General features: G+C 43.8%; 2 protein-coding genes across 2 annotated transcripts in view; both read left to right on the top strand.

The window, feature by feature from the left end:
- Positions 1-289: 289 nt before the first annotated feature.
- Positions 290-3355, top strand: LOC143724305 (uncharacterized). Its single transcript, XM_077217306.1, has 2 exons — positions 290-323; positions 1650-3355. Exon 2 carries the CDS (start codon positions 1655-1657, stop codon positions 3149-3151), a length of 1497 nt encoding a protein of 498 aa, XP_077073421.1. The 5' UTR covers positions 290-323; positions 1650-1654; the 3' UTR covers positions 3152-3355.
- Positions 3356-8389: 5034 nt separating this feature from the next.
- Positions 8390-17800, top strand: part of tns3 (tensin 3) — a 70879-nt gene continuing 61468 nt past the window's right edge. The window contains exon 1 of the mRNA XM_077217289.1: positions 8390-8741. The gene's annotated coding sequence lies outside the window, so the exon portion shown is untranslated. The remainder of the gene's footprint in view (positions 8742-17800) is intronic.

Below are 17800 nucleotides of genomic sequence, written 5' to 3'. Positions count from 1 at the left end.
AACTGTCTGAATGGCTCAATCCATAAGTCTTGCTCTGCACAAACACGAAACCTTCCTCTCCTGCCTTTACCAACACATCCTAGCTGGATTTGGGTGAATTCGTCATTAATGTTGTTGAAGTAAATGAATGATGTTTTGAGGGGCTGAGAGTGATGTCACAGATCGACTAGGCCAATCACAGCGAGTCTCCTCAGAGAGAGAGATCCTCTGAGCGCCACACACACACACACACACACACACACACACACACACACACACACACACACACACACACACACACACACAGTCACTCATTTCTCCCGCAGCTGATGTGTGCAACAGCGGTAGGTCACAACACTGTTCATTTACAAAGAAACAGCAAGGTTTTACTTATTTTCATGCATTTTGTTACTTTATTGATATTTTTATTCGTAGTCCCCTGATCCTATTTTATGACCAAATTTAAATGGAGGTTCATTAGTTAACATTAGTTTACTAACAATGAGCAATACATTTGTTACTCTATTTGTTAATTGTAGTTAATAAATACAGCTGTTCATTGTTTGTTCATGTTAGTTCACAGTGCATTAACTAATAATAACAAATACAACCTTTGATTTTAATAATGTATTAGTAAATGTTAGAATTAATATGAACTAAGATTAATAAATGCAGTAGAAGTATTGTTCATTCTTAGTTCATATTAACTGAGGGAGTTAACTAATGTTAACTAATGAACGTTATTGTAATGTGTTACCAAATGTTATTTTTGGATAATATTAATACTTTTCATTGGAATAAATAAGCCGATAAATTAGATCTTAACAATTCAAGACTGAATTCATTACCATCGGTTATCATGAACAATAGACAACATTATTTTACAGCTTTAATTAATCTAAGTTAATGTCAATTCATAAATATACTGTTAATTCATTGTTAATTCAAGGTTTACGCAATAATAAGGTCCTGCAATACATCTGTTACAGTATTTAGTAATCTTTGTTAATGTTAGTTAATAAAAATAACTGTTCATTGTTAGTTCATTCGTTCAGCTATGAACTAACAAATAAGTACAACTTATTAAATGTTATTACTGACAATAAGTTAGTAAATGTTGACATTAACATTAACTAAGATAAACAAATGCTTTAGATGTATTTTTAATTCATAGTTCATGTCAATTAATCTAGTTAACTAATGTTAACAAGGGAAACCTTATTGTGAAATGAAAAGTAATGGGTCTGATTTACCAGGAAAAGCACACGACAAAACAAATAACTTTATTCTAGATCTGCTGTAAAGCCGAAACAATCTCTGTTACGGTAATCTCCTATTATCACTTTAAAGCTGCTTTGAAACAGTCCATATTGTTAAAAGCGCTATATACTGTAAATGAAGGTGACTTGACTTAAACATATGCTGTGGATAAAAGTGTCTGCCAAAATGTGCTGTTAAGTTTACTGAAACCTTTCCTTTGCTTTCAATCATCAAGTCCTAATTTGCATTAGATGACATCCAGCGTGTTTTAATGAATCTTCATGAAAATGCAGAGATCTTTGAACCTCACGTAACATTTGCAAACTGCAAATGAGAGAAAAATGCTGTTATTTTTGGAAACTGTAAGAGACGCAGCGACTGCAGCTGACCTGTGGCTTCTCTGTTCCCAGAAGTCATGAGCAAACCCTGGGCTGCGCTCCTGCTGGTGCTGGTCCAGATCCGCTGCGGCCGCGGCTGTCCCGGCCCGTGCCAGTGCTTCTCGGCTGCGACAGTGGTCTGCGCAGACGACGCCATGACAGCGCTACCGCTCAACATCTCGGCTCAGGTCAGAGAGCTGATCGTGGTGGCGTCGGGCCTCACGCATCTGGACGGATGCTCCTTCAGAGAGAGCCTCAGACTCAGCAAACTGGTATTCCTCAACGGGCAGGTGCGGTCGGTGTCGGGCGACGCCTTCGAGCGGCTGCCGGAGCTGCGGGAGCTGGAGATCAGCGGGAACCCCTGGCTCACGCTTCAGGTGCAAGCCTTCGGCTCGCTGCCCAACCTCACCAGACTGATGCTCAACCACAACAAGATGGGCGCTCTGGACTCCCGCATCTTTGACTCTTTGCAGAAGCTGGAGATGCTGCAGTTGAAGGGGAACAGCTTGTTGTCTCTTCCCGACCGTCCCTTCCATCGTCTCCACAATCTGCAGGAGCTGGACCTATCCTTCAACCAGATCGGCTCGGTCCCGTCGGATGTGTTCCAGAACAACTCTCTCCTGAGAGTGCTCTCGCTGCAGGCCAACATGATCCCGGAGCTTCCGGCGGGGATCTTCGCACACCTGGATCTCCTGGAGGAGCTGAACCTCCGGGGCAATCGCATACGCAACCTGAGCGCCGACGTGTTCCCGCACAGCCTCCAGAAGCTGGTCCTCAAGAAGAACGATCTGGCGCAGCTCCAGCCCTCGCTCTTCCACACACTGCTTCACCTCACCTATCTGGACCTGTCTCAGAATCAGCTCTCCGAGGTTCCTGCGAATCTCTTCCAGAACCTCATCTCGCTGAAAAAGCTCGACCTGTCGGAGAACCGGATCACGACGCTTCCCGGCACCGTCTTCAAAGGGCTGTTCGGTGTGAAAGCCATCCATCTGCAGAAGAACAACCTGAGCTCTCTGGAGGAGGGTCTTCTGACGGACCAGCACGACGTGGAGCAGCTGTACCTGTCCATGAACCACCTGCGGAGAGTCCCGTACGGCTTCTTCGACGACCTGGACTTCCAGAGCCTCGTTCAGCTCCACGGGAACCCCTGGCACTGTGACTGCGGGATACAATACCTCTCCCACTGGATCAGGAACAACCTCAGGAACGTGGAGGACGTGACACAGGTTTACTGTCAAGCTCCCGAGTTCATCCGAGGGCACAGCCTGGTGTCCGTGGACGAGGAGCGGCTCGTCTGTGGGCAAAACTCCAGCTCCTCCCACACAAACGTCACAGAGATCCCAGCTGAGGGCCATGATGGCGTTCACTGCTCGCTCCGAGATGTCAAAGGCCAGGCAACCATTCAGTGCAAACTCACTAAATGCACCGGCGTGAAGTTTCAGGCTATCTTTGAATTTGGGGATGGAAGTGAATCAGAAAGAGTAGTGAGCCAAGAGTGGCCAGCACCTGCCGGCTGCTCCAACGGGACAACTTAGCGCTCTCAGTCGACAGCACACACACGGCGAACAACCAGCCGTCACACACTTTCAGAGATAAGAGCAGAAACTGTACAGTTAGGTACAGCTTATGTCCCTGTAAAGCCTGACACATGACATGATAGTAAGAAAGATCCTTTTTTTTTAGAAAATGGAACATTTAAGGTTTGTTGAACCTTTAGACAAAATATTAAAAAAAGAAAAGAGAAATATTTGTTTGCATATGTATTTTAGGTTTTATATCATGTTTGGCTTTTGTGGCCCAAATATTGTGATATCCTGAGAATATGGAGGAAAAACAGCTCAATTTTATTTAGAGGCTCAAAGTGAGCAAAAATATGCAATTTGGTGCAGATGATGATTTTTATATAAACCTCTGATGCTTGTAATGTAAATCAATGAGATCTTTATAACAGTAAAGCAGATACTTACATAAAATTCATATAAATATTGGTAGTCACTATATCTGCCAATAATATGTCTTAGTAAGATGATATTATAATGCTTAGTTTTAAGATCAAAGCTCTGTAGTTAAAACATGTAATGCAACACAATGCTCATTGAGAGACGAACAAATAAACATTTCTCCATTTTCTATAAAATGATGTATGAATAATGAAGTAAACCTCAGTTGCTTCCGTCCAGTAAGTGTTCTTCTTGAAATATAACTAATAACAATATCAAAGTTATTTTTACATTTGCTTGATAAAAATGAATAAATATTTCACAGCAGAAAGACACGTTAACCACGAGCTGAAGGAGGACGTTTGTACTATAATACCAAAAGGCATTTTACTTGCTAAAAAGCCTAAACTATCAATCAGAGGACAGAAGGATTGTAGTAGACCGTGTGTGCAAGAGGTTAATCAGCAAAGTTTTGATCATGTTGGTAATTTAGACGCCTTAGATATTTGCATATGAACTATAATGCAGTTATATGGTTACAGTGCTACTATGAAGGTTTAGGGTGAGTAAAGGGTTTAAGGGTTTAAGGGTTCTGCCCCAATGACAAGCTGACGTTTTTGGCCATCTTTTCTGACAGAGTCCCAGATGTAGAGCTGATTCTCTCCACTGGTGTATGTTAATGACTGACCCAAGCGTAAGCCAGACTCATGACAGCAGAGATGAATCAATGAGGGCCGTGATAAGAGAGGAAGATAACAGATGAGCTGGACCCGTGCGGGTCAAAGAACACTCATGAGACTCATCCACAACTCTGGCTCTGTTTACTCCTGGTATAAGATGTGTTTTGGTGGATCGGATCACAGGGAGAGACATTCCCGCTTACACCTTTGTTTTAATCTGTCTCTTCTGTTCACTTTAAACCACTTCTGTCCTGATTTCTTCGAGGGGAGGGTCTATGGGCGGGTTAATGTATGGGTATTTTAGATCTTTCGATCTAATGGATGAAATAAGCTCATGCAAATCACCATACACATGAATGCAACCGGAGAAAAACAAAACACACGGAGCTTTAGTTTCTCATCTTCAACCCAAACTTGGGTCTTCAGCCGACAAAGAATAAATCCCGTCTGGCTAGTGCGCTTCTTATTGTGTTTGCGCATTAGGTCAGTAGGCAGAGAGTATGGCTGTCATTTCTAGTACAGCCCAAAGATCTTTGTTTGCAGGTCATTCGACCACATGAGTGTTTACACTATGAAAGCAAGTCGATTGCATTCGACTCCCTCTGGAAGTGGTGGAAAGTGGACCAGCTCAAAGCGTTTTAGACCTAGTTTACACCTGTATTTAGCGCCGTCTACTTGTGATCCGATCGACCAGAACGCATCTTAATGCCAGCTGTAAACAGAGCCACAGTGTGTCAACAAGCCGAAGCATTCATTCATTAGATGTACTTACAGCCATGCTAGTGTTTTTAAAGCAATAAAGCCCCTCCTTCTGAAAAGCACACTGTGCTCTGATTGGTCGGCTGGATCAGTGTGTTGTGATTGGTCGAGCGCTTCGAGTGTGTTTGGGAAATGTCCCGCCCCTTACCATAACCGCCAGTTTAACACACCACTAACTAACTCAACCAGGCCCCGCCCCTTTATTCTGCGTGTGAGTTATTTAAATGAGGAATATTGTGACGTGTTCGTTCCCGGAAGAAACTCAAGATACAATGGAGGCGTTTCAGGAGTTCAGAAACACTGACACTGATATAGAGAAGAACTCCTGCTGGAGTGACTTTGTGCTTTGGAACTTTACACACTAAAGAACTAAAAAAAGTATAATAAGACTCCTTTAAACTTGTCTTAGCTTGCACACAGCAGGCATTAACATCAGGGCAGGAACATCTGCAGTGCTGTCAGCTCACCTGCAGGTGGCGTATCAGCTCATTCATCAGGGTTACCTATAGCCTACACACGATCAGCGCAGGAACAGGGCCTTCACAAGCACTGCAGATCAGCGTCAGTGATGTGCTCCGCTCAGGAACCGCAGTGAATCATTGACCAGCTATCAGAGATCACAAACTCAAAGCCATGTTATGTAACGCCACATTCCTGCGGCTTCAGAAGGCCAATGAGCGGCTGTCTTCAAGTGTCTGGCCCGAGATCATGTGACCAACAGCGTTCGGTTACACCTACAACAATGAACACAATGTGAACGCCAACGTTATATTGAGCCAGAGAACGGTTGTATTACTCAGATGCTGCTCTTTAAAAACACAGGAGACTCAATCCTTGAAGAAATAACAATAGACAGAAATGAGACAGTAGTTGACATCTACACTGCAAAAAATTATGTTCTTCCTCAGTATGTTTGTCTTGTTTTCCAGTACAAACATTCTTAAATAAAGATACATTTACTGGAGAAGAAAAATGACTGAAGATATCAAGTCTTGTTTTCTGGAGAGAAAAAAGTTTATGCTTTAAATAAGAACAAATTGCTTTCAGTGGGGTTAGAAAAAGAAACTTAATTCACAGGGAAAACAAGTTTATTTTTCTGACTCCATCGGCAGATATTTTTTCTTGTTTTAAGCATAAACACTTCATTTTGATCAATTTTTCAAAACACAAAACCCAATATCGCAAGAAATTTGCTCCTCAAGTCTTGATTTAAAAATGTTTAGATATTTGTACTGAAAAACAAGACAAAATACTGAGAAAGAAATTAATTATTTTGCAGTGTATAGAGCTATAAAATAAGTCTCATCTGATGGAAAATCTTTGAGTTGAGTTTTGAATGTGAGACACTGTTGAGATCTGAAACACATGTGAGTCATTGTTTAAGACACATGATCTCAGTGCTGAGAAACAACTGGAAGGTTCATTTGCACATTTCTTCTTTGCGAGAAGAAATTTTGAAAAACTGTTATTAGTTTTTTATATTGTATATATTTTTTTAAATACATATTTTTAATGTTGTCACAGTTTTTTTCTTATTATATATATATATATATACTTTTAAATATTATTTAAATATATATATATATATATATATATATATATTATATATATATATATATATATATATATATATATATACAGGTCCTTCTCAAAAAAATAGCATATTGTGATAAAGCTGAAATATTTCAGGTCTTTTATTGTTTTAATACTGATGATTTTGGCATACAGCTCATGAAAACCCAAAATTCCTATCTCAAAAAATTAGCATATAATGAAAAGGGTCTCTAAACGAGCTATTAACATAATCATCTGAATCAACTAATTAACTCTAAACACCTGCAAAAGATTCCTGAGGCTTTTAAAAACTCCCAGCCTGTTTCATTACTCAAAACCGCAATCATGGGTAAGACTGCCGACCTGACTGCTGTCCAGAAGGCCATCATTGACACCCTCAAGCAAGAGGGTAAGACACAGAAAGAAATTTCTGAACAAATAGGCTGTTCCCAGAGTGCTGTATCAAGGCACCTCAGTGGGAAGTCTGTGGGAAGGAAAAAGTGTGGCAAAAAACGCTGCACAACGAGAAGAGGTGACCGGACCCTGAGGAAGATTGTGGAGAAGGACCGATTCCAGACCTTGGGGGACCTGCGGAAGCAGTGGACTGAGTCTGGAGTAGAAACATCCAGAGCCACCGTGCACAGGCGTGTGCAGGAAATGGGCTACAGGTGCTGCATTCCCCAGGTCAAGCCACTTTTGAACCAGAAACAGCGGCAGAAGCGCCTGACCTGGGCTACAGAGAAGCAGCACTGGACTGTTGCTCAGTGGTCCAAAGTACTTTTTTCGGATGGAAGCAAATTTTGCATGTCATTCGGAAATCAAGGTGCCAGAGTCTGGAGGAAGACTGGGGAGAAGGAAATGCCAAAATGCCTGAAGTCCAGTGTCAAGTACCCACAGTCAGTGATGGTCTGGGGTGCCATGTCAGCTGCTGGTGTTGGTCCACTGTGTTTTATCAAGGGCAGGGTCAATGCAGCTAGCTATCAGGAGATTTTGGAGCACTTCATGCTTCCATCTGCTGAAAAGCTTTATGGAGATGAAGATTTCATTTTTCAGCACGACCTGGCACCTGCTCACAGTGCCAAAACCACTGGTAAATGGTTTACTGACCATGCATTACTGTGCTCAATTGGCCTGCCAACTCTCCTGACCTGAACCCCATAGAGAATCTGTGGGATATTGTGAAGAGAAAGTTGAGAGACGCAAGACCCAACACTCTGGATGAGCTTAAGGCCGCTATCGAAGCATCCTGGGCCTCCATAACACCTCAGCAGTGCCACAGGCTGATTGCCTCCATGCCACGCCGCATTGAAGCAGTCATTTCTGCAAAAGGATTCCCGACCAAGTATTGAGTGCATAACTGAACATAATTATTTGAAGGTTGACTTTTTTTTGTATTAAAAACACTTCTTTTATTGGTCGGATGAAATATGCTAATTTTTTGAGATAGGAATTTTGGGAATTTTTATCATTACATTATGGAAAATAATGAACTTTATCACAATATGCTAATTTTTTGAGAAGGACCTGTGTATATATATATATATATATATATATATATATATATATATATATATATATATATATATATATATATATATATATAATTGATTATGTTTTTAAACATTTTTATTAGTTTGTTTCATTTTGGTTATAATTTGTACAATTTTAAAGTAATATTTAAAAAAAACATTTTGTTATAATGTACTTTTTGTTTCTTACAAGTTTGATCTTAGTTTTTAATGTGTTGCTGAAATGATGGCAGTTTTTGTGAGATTGTTCCTTGTTGAATGGTGTGACAATGAGAGCTTGTGTGTTTCTAAGCACATCATATTGATGGTTCAGTGCGTTTGTGTTTGTCTTGAATATCTCATTCGGCCGATCAGTGTGAGTGTGTGTGTGTGAAGGAATCTGCTGGTATTGTTGGAGTCCCTTCCCCCATCCTCATGTGTGTGTGTGTGGCAGGGAGGCTCATGGGAACAGAGAGCAGAGGGAGGATCCGTCTTTCTTTTCACTAACTCTGGATCTGAGTTGGGAAGAGACTAATGAGAAAGAAATGATCTGCTCGGAGATCTGGACTAAAGTTTGAGTCTTCAGCACAGACGACCTTCAGCAGATTTACAACTAAACTATGACAACGTGAAGTGAGATTCCTTTCACAAACACAAGACCAGCCAACTCTCCAGCCAGCCAAGGTAAGCAGCAGCTCTCTCGCCCGCTCTCTCTCTCTGTTCTCATGAATCAGTCTTCACACTGCGTTTAGCGCTTTTATTGATTCTGATGACAGCTGTATTGAATGGCTCAGATCTGTGTCTGTGTGTGTGTGTGTGTGTGTGTGTGTGTGTGTTCTCTTCCAGAGCTTCATGAGTTTCTCACTTGCGTCTCATTCATGTATCAGAGGGTTTTCCCCCCTAAAATCTCAAGACACAAATGAGTCGGTCGTGTCCCTGCTAACAAAATATATATGGTCTAGGAACATGATGAAAATGTTATTTCTGAATGTTTTAAAAACGTGTTTTCTAGGTTGTGTGAGCATTAAGGGAACATTCCATTCCATTATTCTTCAAATATTATGGGACGTTACTTTTAAATGTTCTGAAACAAGTAGAAACATTTAAAAAACTACTAGAGTTCTAATAGAGTTCTGCTAGAGTTCTGCCAGAGTTCTGCCTGTTCTAATAGAGTTCTGCTAGACTTCTGCTAGACTTCTGCTAGAGTTCTGCCAGAGTTCTGCCAGAGATCTGCCAGAGTTCTGCCAGTTCTAATAGAGTTAAGCTAGACTTCTGCTAGAGTTCTGCCAGAGTTCTGCAAGAGTTCTAATAGAGTTCCGCCTGAGTTCTGCTAGAGTTCTGCCAGAGTTCTGCCAGAGTTCTGCTAGACTTCTGCTAGACTTCTGCTAGAGTTCTGCCAGAGTTCTGCCAGAGTTCTGATAGAGTTCTGATAGAGTTCTGCCAGAGTTCTGATAGAGTTCTGCTAGAGTTCTGCAATAGTTATACTAGAGTTCTAATAGAGCTCTGCTAGAGTTCTGCTAGAGTTCTGCCAGAGTTCTGCTAGAGTTCTGCCAGAGTTCTGCTAGAGTTCTGCCAGAGTTCTACCAGAGTTCTGCTAGAGTTCTGCTAGAGTTCTGCCAGAGTTCTGCTAGAGTTCTGCAATAGTTATACTAGAGTTCTAGAGTTCTGCTAGAGTTCTGCTAGAGTTCTGCAATAGTTATACTAGAGTTCTAATAGAGTTCTGCTAGAGTTCTGCCAGAGTTCTGCTAGACTTCTGCTAGACTTCTGCTAGAGTTCTGCTAGAGTTCTGCCAGAGTTCTGCCAGAGTTCTAATAGAGTTCTGATAGAGTTCTGCTACAGTTCTACCAGAGTTCTGCCAGAGTTCTAATAGAGTTCTGCTAGACTTCTGCTAGAGTTCTGCCAGAGTTCTGATAGAGTTCTGCTAGAGTTCTGCAAGAGTTCTGATAGAGTTCTGATAGAGTTCTGCTAGAGTTCTGCCAGAGTTCTGCTAGAGTTCTGCAAGAGTTCTGATAGAGTTCTGCTAGAGTTCTGCCAGAGTTCTGCCAGAGTTCTGCCAGAGTTCTGCTAGAGTTCTGCAATAGTTATACTAGAGTTGTAATAGAGTTCTGCTAGAGTTCTGCAATAGTTATACTAGAGTTCTAATAGAGTTCTGCTAGAGTTCTGCTAGAGCTCTGACTAGACTTCTGCTAGACTTCTGCTAGAGTTCTGCCAGACTTCTGCTAGAGTTCTGCCAGAGTTCTGCTAGAGTTCTGCCAGAGTTCTGCTAGAGTTCTGCTAGAGCTCTGCAATAGTTATACTAGAGTTCTAATAGAGTTCTGCTAGAGTTCTGCAAGAGTTATACTAGAGTTCTAATAGAGTTCTGCTAGAGTTCTGCAATAGTTATACTAGAGTTCTAATAGAGTTCTGCTAGAGTTCTGCAATAGTTATACTAGAGTTCTGATAGAGTTCTGCTAGAGTTCTGCTAGAGTTCTGATAGAGTTCTGCAAGAGTTCTGCAAGAGTTCTGCAAGAGTTCTGCTAGAGTTCTGCAATAGTTCTGATGGAGTTCTGCTAGAGTTCTGCTAGAGTTTTGCAATAGTTCTGCTAGAGTTCTGCAAGAGTTCTGCAAGAGTTCTGCTAGAGTTCTGCTGGAGTTCTGCTAGAGTTCTGCTAGAGTTCTGCTAGAGTTCTGCTAGAGTTCTGATAGAGTTCTGCGAGAGTTCTGCAAGAGTTCTGCTAGAGTTCTGCAAGAGTTCTGATAGAGTTCTGCGAGAGTTCTGCAAGAGTTCTGATAGAGTTCTGCAATAGTTCTGCAAGAGTTCTGCTAGAGATCTGCAAGAGTTCTGATAGAGTTCTGCAATAGTTCTGCAAGAGTTCTGCTAGAGTTCTGCAAGAGTTCTGATCGAGTTCTGCAAGAGTTCTGATAGAGTTCTGCAAGAGTTCTGATCGAGTTCTGCAAGAGTTCTGATCGAGTTCTGCAAGAGTTCTGCAAGAGTTCTGATCGAGTTCTGCAAGAGTTCTGATAGAGTTCTGCAAGAGTTCTGCTAGAGATCTGCAAGAGTTCTGATAGAGTTCTGCAATAGTTCTGCAAGAGTTCTGCTAGAGTTCTGCAAGAGTTCTGATCGAGTTCTGCAAGAGTTCTGATAGAGTTCTGCAAGAGTTCTGATCGAGTTCTGCAAGAGTTCTGCAAGAGTTCTGCAAGAGTTCTGCTAGAAGTGTAGAGTGTGTGTTTGCGCTCACTGACTCTCACTGGAGAAATAATGGAGGCTCGCTGTGAGTGTGTGTGTGTGTGTGTGTGTTTGTGTGTGTGTGTGTGTGTGTGTGTGTGTGTGTGTGTGTGTGTGTGTGTGTGTGTGTGTGTGTATGTGAAGCGTCTGCTGTCCTCAGGGTTGGGCATTTAATGACAAGTGCTGCGAGAAGCTTTACTCCAGGAATGTTCAGTGTGTATCTCCACCCATTCAAACACACACACACACACACACACACACACACACACACACACACACACACACACACACACACACACACACACACACACACACACACACACACACACACACACACACACACACACACACACACACACACACCCTTCACTGCCATCACAGCCACTTTCATTGATAAATCTCACTGGAGATCCTGAGTTTGACCCATGAAGAACACTCTGTCGAGTGTTTGAGTCGTGATAAATCACAGTCCCCCCCCCCCACACACACACACACACACACAACACACATAAAGAGAAACGCATGTACAGCAGTCCAGCGGGACGGAGAGAGCTTCAGACGGATGAACTGCAGCAGAAGCGAGAGAGTATGAAGGGTTGAAGAGCTGGATCTGGTGAACCAGAATCAGAAGCGAATTCATGTTTTCACACACAACAGTGTGAACACTGAACCTCTACAGTATGAGCCTGACTAATACATCATCCAGTGAAGGAGGCTGTGATTGAGCGTTTATCTGAGAGACACATAAGTGTGTGTGTGTGTGTGTGTGTGTGTGTGTGTGTGTGTGTGTGTGTGTGTGTGTGTGTGTGTGTGTGTGTGTGTGTGTGTGTGTGTGTGTGTGTGTGCAGCTCCACATCTCTGTATCTGCTTCAGCTCATGAGCCTCAAAGACATCCGACGCTTTAGTGCTCTATCATATTTAAAAAGCATTAAAAAGCATATGATTCTTCAGTTATTCTACAAACACTTCTTTCTCTTCTTTCTTCTCTTTTTAAGTTATTTCTCTAGTTTAGTGTCTGTCCCTGAAACGAGACATGGACTGATCCACACTGATAAACACTGATAATAATCATACATTTTTCTTGATCATCAAATCATCATATTATAGTGATTTCTGAAGGATCATGTGACACTGAAGACTGGAGTAATTATGCTGAAAATTCAGCTTTGATCACAGGAATAAATTACACTTTACTATATATTCACATAGAAAACAGCTGATTTACATTGTGATGATATTTCACTATTTTACTGTATTTTTGATCAAATAAATGCAGCTTGGCTGAGCAGAAGACACTCTTTTAGAAACATTAAAAATCTTACCAACCCCAAACTGTTGACCGGTAGTGTGTGTTCAGGTGTCTGTCAGATGTAAACGCAGTGTGTGTGTGTGTGTTCACCTGTTCTCTCAGCTGCTTCAGGTGTGTATTCAGTAGGACAGCAGGATTGTGAGCTGTCAATCACAGCATCTAACTCAGGATGTTGTGTGTGTGTGTGTGTGTGTGTGTGTGTGTGTGTGTGTGTGTGTGTGTGTGTGTGTGTGTGTGTGTGTGTGTAGTTGTGTGTGTGTGTGTGTGTGTGTGTGTGTGTGTGTGTGTGTGTGTGTGTGTGTGTGTGTGTGTGTGTGTGTGTGTGTGTGTGTGTGTGTGTGTGTGTGTGTGTGTGTGTGTGATCTGACATTCTGCTTCTCTGCTGTTTCTTGTGAATATGAATCATGTCTGATGCATCAAGGTTTGTTTCCTATTTCTCCTATCATGGCCTTCTTGGACGTCCTGGCTCACAAAATTACATCCTAGCAACATTTTTCAAAAAATTTTATTAACATTATATCTGAATGTTCTCTGAACATTCAAAATGTCCAGTTTTTTAAATGTTTTAAAAGTGTTTCTTCTTGATTATATGTTATGTTAAGGTAACATTGCATTGTATCATTCTTCATAGATTATGGGAACATTACATTTGTATGATCTTTGAAACAAGTAGCACAATTTAAAAACCGTTAGATGAACGTCCAACTAAAATATTTCAGGGCAAAATGTTCCATGAACAATGTGAGTAATAGTTTTGAGAACATTATTAAAGACCAGATATCTCCGTTCTCTGTTCCCCGTTCTCTGTTCCCCGTTCTCTGTTCCCCGTTCTCCATTCTCTGTTCCCCATTCTCTGTTCCCCGTTCTCTGTTCCCCGTTCTCCATTCTCTGTTCCCTGTTCTCTGTTCCCCGTTCTCTGTTCCCTGTTCTCTGTTCCCTGTTCTCTGTTCCCCGTTCTCTGTTCCCCGTTCTCTGTTCCCCGTTCTCCATTCTCTGTTCCCCGTTCTCTGTTCCCCGTTCTCTGTTCCCCGTTCTCTGTTCCCTGTTCTCTGTTCCCCGTTCTCCATTCTCTGTTCCCTGTTCTCTGTTCCCCGTTCTCTGTTCCCCGTTCTCTGTTCCCCGTTCTCCATTCTCTGTTCCCTGTTCTCTGTTCCCCGTTCTCTGTTCCCCGTTCTCCATTCTCTGTTCCCTGTTCTCTGTTCCCCGTTCTCCATTCTCTGTTCCCTGTTCTCTGTTCCCTGTTCTCTGTTCCACGTTCTCTGTTCCCCGTTCTCTGTTCCCCGTTCTCCATTCTCTGTTCCCCGTTCTCCATTCTCTGTTCCCCGTTCTCTGTTCCCCGTTCTCCATTCTCTGTTCCCCGTTCTCCATTCTCTGTTCCCCGTTCTCTGTTCCCCGTTCTCCATTCTCTGTTCCCCGTTCTCTGTTCCCCGTTCTCTGTTCCCTGTTCTCTGTTCCCCGTTCTCTGTTCCCCGTTCTCCATTCTCTGTTCCCCGTTCTCTGTTCCACGTTCTCTGTTCCCCGTTCTCCATTCTCTGTTCCCCGTTCTCCATTCTCTGTTCCCCGTTCTCTGTTCCCCGTTCTCCATTCTCTGTTCCCCGTTCTCTGTTCCCTGTTCTCTGTTCCCTGTTCTCTGTTCCTCGTTCTCTGTTCCCCGTTCTCCATTCTCTGTTCCCTGTTCTCTGTTCCCCGTTCTCTGTTCCACGTTCTCTGTTCCCCGTTCTCTGTTCCCCGTTCTCCATTCTCTGTTCCCCGTTCTCTGTTCCCCGTTCTCTGTTCCCCGTTCTCCATTCTCTGTTCCCCGTTCTCCATTCTCTGTTCCCCGTTCTCTGTTCCCCGTTCTCCATTCTCTGTTCCCCGTTCTCTGTTCCCCGTTCTCTGTTCCCCGTTCTCCATTCTCTGTTCCCCGTTCTCCATTCTCTGTTCCCCGTTCTCTGTTCCCCGTTCTCCATTCTCTGTTCCCTGTTCTCTGTTCCCCGTTCTCTGTTCCACGTTCTCTGTTCCCCGTTCTCTGTTCCCCGTTCTCTGTTCCCCGTTCTCTGTTCCCCGTTCTCTGTTCCCCATTCTCTGTTCCCCGTTCTCTGTTCCCTGTTCTCTGTTCCCCGTTCTCTGTTCCCCGTTCTCCGTTCTCTGTTCCCCGTTCTCTGTTCCCCGTTCTCTGTTCCCCGTTCTCTGTTCCCTGTTCTCTGTTCCCCGTTCTCTGTTCCCCGTTCTCTGTTCCCTGTTCTCTGTTCCCTGTTCTCTGTTCCCCGTTCTCTGTTCCCCGTTCTCTGTTCCCCGTTCTCTGTTCCCTGTTCTCTGTTCCCTGTTCTCTGTTCCCTGTTCTCTGTTCCCCGTTCTCTGTTCCCCGTTCTCCGTTCTCTGTTCCCTGTTCTCTGTTCCCCGTTCTCTGTTCCCCGTTCTCTGTTCCCCGTTCTCTGTTCTCTGTTCCCCGTTCTCTGTTCTCTGTTCCCCGTTCTCTGTTCCCCGTTCTCTGTTCTCTGTTCCCCGTTCTCTGTTCCCCGTTCTCTGTTCCCCGTTCTCTGTTCCCCGTTCCCTGTTCTCTATTCTCTGTTCCCCGTTCTCCGTTCTCCGTTCTCTGTTCTCTGTTCCCCGTTCTCTGTTCCCCGTTCTCTGTTCTCTGTTCCCCGTTCTCTGTTCTCCATTCTCTGTTCCCCGTTCTCTGTTCTCCATTCTCTGTTCCCCGTTCTCTGTTCTTCATTCTCTGTTCCCCGTTCTCTGTTCCCTGTTCTCTGTTCCCCGTTCCCCGTTCCCTGTTCTCTATTCTCTGTTCCCCATTCTCTGTTCTCCATTCTCTGTTCCCCGTTCTCTGTTCTCTATTCTCTTTTCCCCGTTCTCTGTTCCCCGTTCTCTGTTCCCCGTTCTCTGTTCCCCGTTCTCTGTTCTCTGTTCCCCGTTCTCCGTTCTCCGTTCTCTGTTCCCTGTTCTCTATTCTCTGTTCCCCGCTCTCTGTTCCCTGTTCTCTATTCTCTGTTCCCCGTTCTCTATTCTCTGTTCTCTATTCTCTGTTCCCCGTTCTCTGTTCCCTGTTCCCTGTTCTCTATTCTCTGTTCCCCGTTCTCTGTTCCCCGTTCTCTGTTCTCCATTCTCTGTTCCCCGTTCTCTGTTCTCCATTCTCTGTTCTCCGTTCTCTGTTCTCCATTCTCTGTTCTCCGTTCTCTGTTCCCCGTTCTCTGTTCTCCATTCTCTGTTCTCCGTTCTCTGTTCTCCATTCTCTGTTCTCCGTTCTCTGTTCCCCATTCTCTGTTCTCCGTTCTCCATTCCCCGTTCTCTGTTCCCCATTCTCTGTTCCCCATTCTCCGTTCCACGTTCACCTGTTCTCTCAGCTGCTTCAGGTGTGTATTCAGTAGGACAGCAGGATTGTGAGCTGTCAATCACAGCATCTAACTCAGGATGTTGTGTGTGTGTGTGTGTGTGTGTGTGTGTGTGTGTGTGTGTGTGTGTGTGTGTGTGTGTGTGTAGTTGTGTGTGTTTGTGTGTGTGTGTGTGTGTGTGTGTGTGTGTGTGTGTGTGTGTGTGTGTGTGTGTGTGTGTGTGTGTGTGTGTGTGTGTGTGTGTGTGTGTGTGTGTGTGTGTGTGATCTGACATTCTGCTTCTCTTCTGTTTCTTGTGAATATGAATCATGTCTGATGCATCAAGGTTTGTTTCCTATTTCTCCTATCATGGCCTTCTTGGACGTCCTGGCTCACAAAATTACATCCTAGCAACATTTTTCAAAAAATTGTATTAACATTATATCTGAATGTTCTCTGAACATTCAAAATGTCCAGTTTTTTAAATGTTTTAAAAGTGTTTCTTCTTGATTATATGATTGTTATGTTAAGGTAACATTGCATTGTATCATTCTTCATAGATTATGGGAACATTACATTTGTATGATCTTTGAAACAAGTAGCACAATTTAAAAACCGTTAGATGAACGTCCAACTAAAATATTTCAGGGCAAAATGTTCCATGAACAATGTGAGTAATAGTTTTGAGAACATTATTAAAGACCAGATATCTCCGTTCTCTGTTCCCCGTTCTCTGTTCCCCGTTCTCTGTTCCCCGTTCTCTGTTCCCCGTTCTCCATTCTCTGTTCCCCGTTCTCTGTTCCCCGTTCTCTGTTCCCCGTTCTCTGTTCCCCGTTCTCTGTTCCCCGTTCTCTGTTCCCCGTTCTCTGTTCCCCGTTCTCCATTCTCTGTTCCCCGTTCTCTGTTCCCCGTTCTCTATTCTCTGTTCCCCGTTCTCTGTTCCCCGTTCTCTGTTCCCCGTTCTCTGTTCCCCGTTCTCCATTCTCTGTTCCCCGTTCTCTATTCTCTGTTCCCCGTTCTCTGTTCCCCGTTCTCTGTTCCCCGTTCTCTGTTCCCCGTTCTCTGTTCCCCGTTCTCTGTTCCCTGTTCTCTGTTCCCCGTTCTCTGTTCCCCGTTCTCTGTTCCCCGTTCTCTGTTCCCCGTTCTCTGTTCCCCGTTCTCTGTTCCCCGTTCTCTGTTCCCCGTTCTCTGTTCCCCGTTCTCTGTTCTCCATTCTCTGTTCCCCGTTCTCTGTTCCCCGTTCTCTGTTCCCCGTTCTCTGTTCTCTGTTCCCCGTTCTCTGTTCCCCGTTCTCTGTTCCCCGTTCTCTGTTCCCCGTTCTCTGTTCCCCGTTCTCTGTTCTCCATTCTCTGTTCCCCGTTCTCTGTTCCCCGTTCTCTGTTCCCCGTTCTCTATTCTCTGTTCCCCGTTCTCTGTTCCCCGTTCTCTGTTCCCCGTTCTCTGTTCCCCGTTCTCTGTTCCCTGTTCCCTGTTCTCTGTTCCCCGTTCTCTGTTCCCTGTTCTCTGTTCCCTGTTCTCTGTTCCCCGTTCTCTGTTCCCCGTTCTCCATTCTCTGTTCCCTGTTCTCTGTTCCCCGTTCTCTGTTCTCCATTCTCTGTTCCCTGTTCTCTGTTCCCCGTTCTCTGTTCTCCATTCTCTGTTCCCTGTTCTCTGTTCCCCGTTCTCTGTTCTCCATTCTCTGTTCCCTGTTCTCTGTTCCCCGTTCTCTGTTCTCCATTCTCTGTTCCCTGTTCTCTGTTCCCCATTCTCTGTTCTCCATTCTCTGTTCCCTGTTCTCTGTTTCCCCGTTCTCCATTCTCTGTTCCCTGTTCTCTGTTCCCCGTTCTCTGTTCCCCATTCTCTGTTCCCCGTTCTCCATTCTCTGTTCCCCGTTCTCTGTTCCCCGTTCTCTGTTCCACGTTCTCTGTTCCCCGTTCTCTGTTCCCCGTTCTCCATTTTC

Source organism: Siphateles boraxobius, unplaced genomic scaffold (genome assembly GCF_051911475.1).
Source record: "Siphateles boraxobius isolate OS27281-9 unplaced genomic scaffold, OSU_SipBor_1 72, whole genome shotgun sequence".
Lineage (NCBI taxonomy): Eukaryota > Metazoa > Chordata > Actinopteri > Cypriniformes > Leuciscidae > Siphateles > Siphateles boraxobius.
Note: the sequence above shows the minus strand (reverse complement) of the source record. Positions and strands in the feature narration are given on the sequence as shown.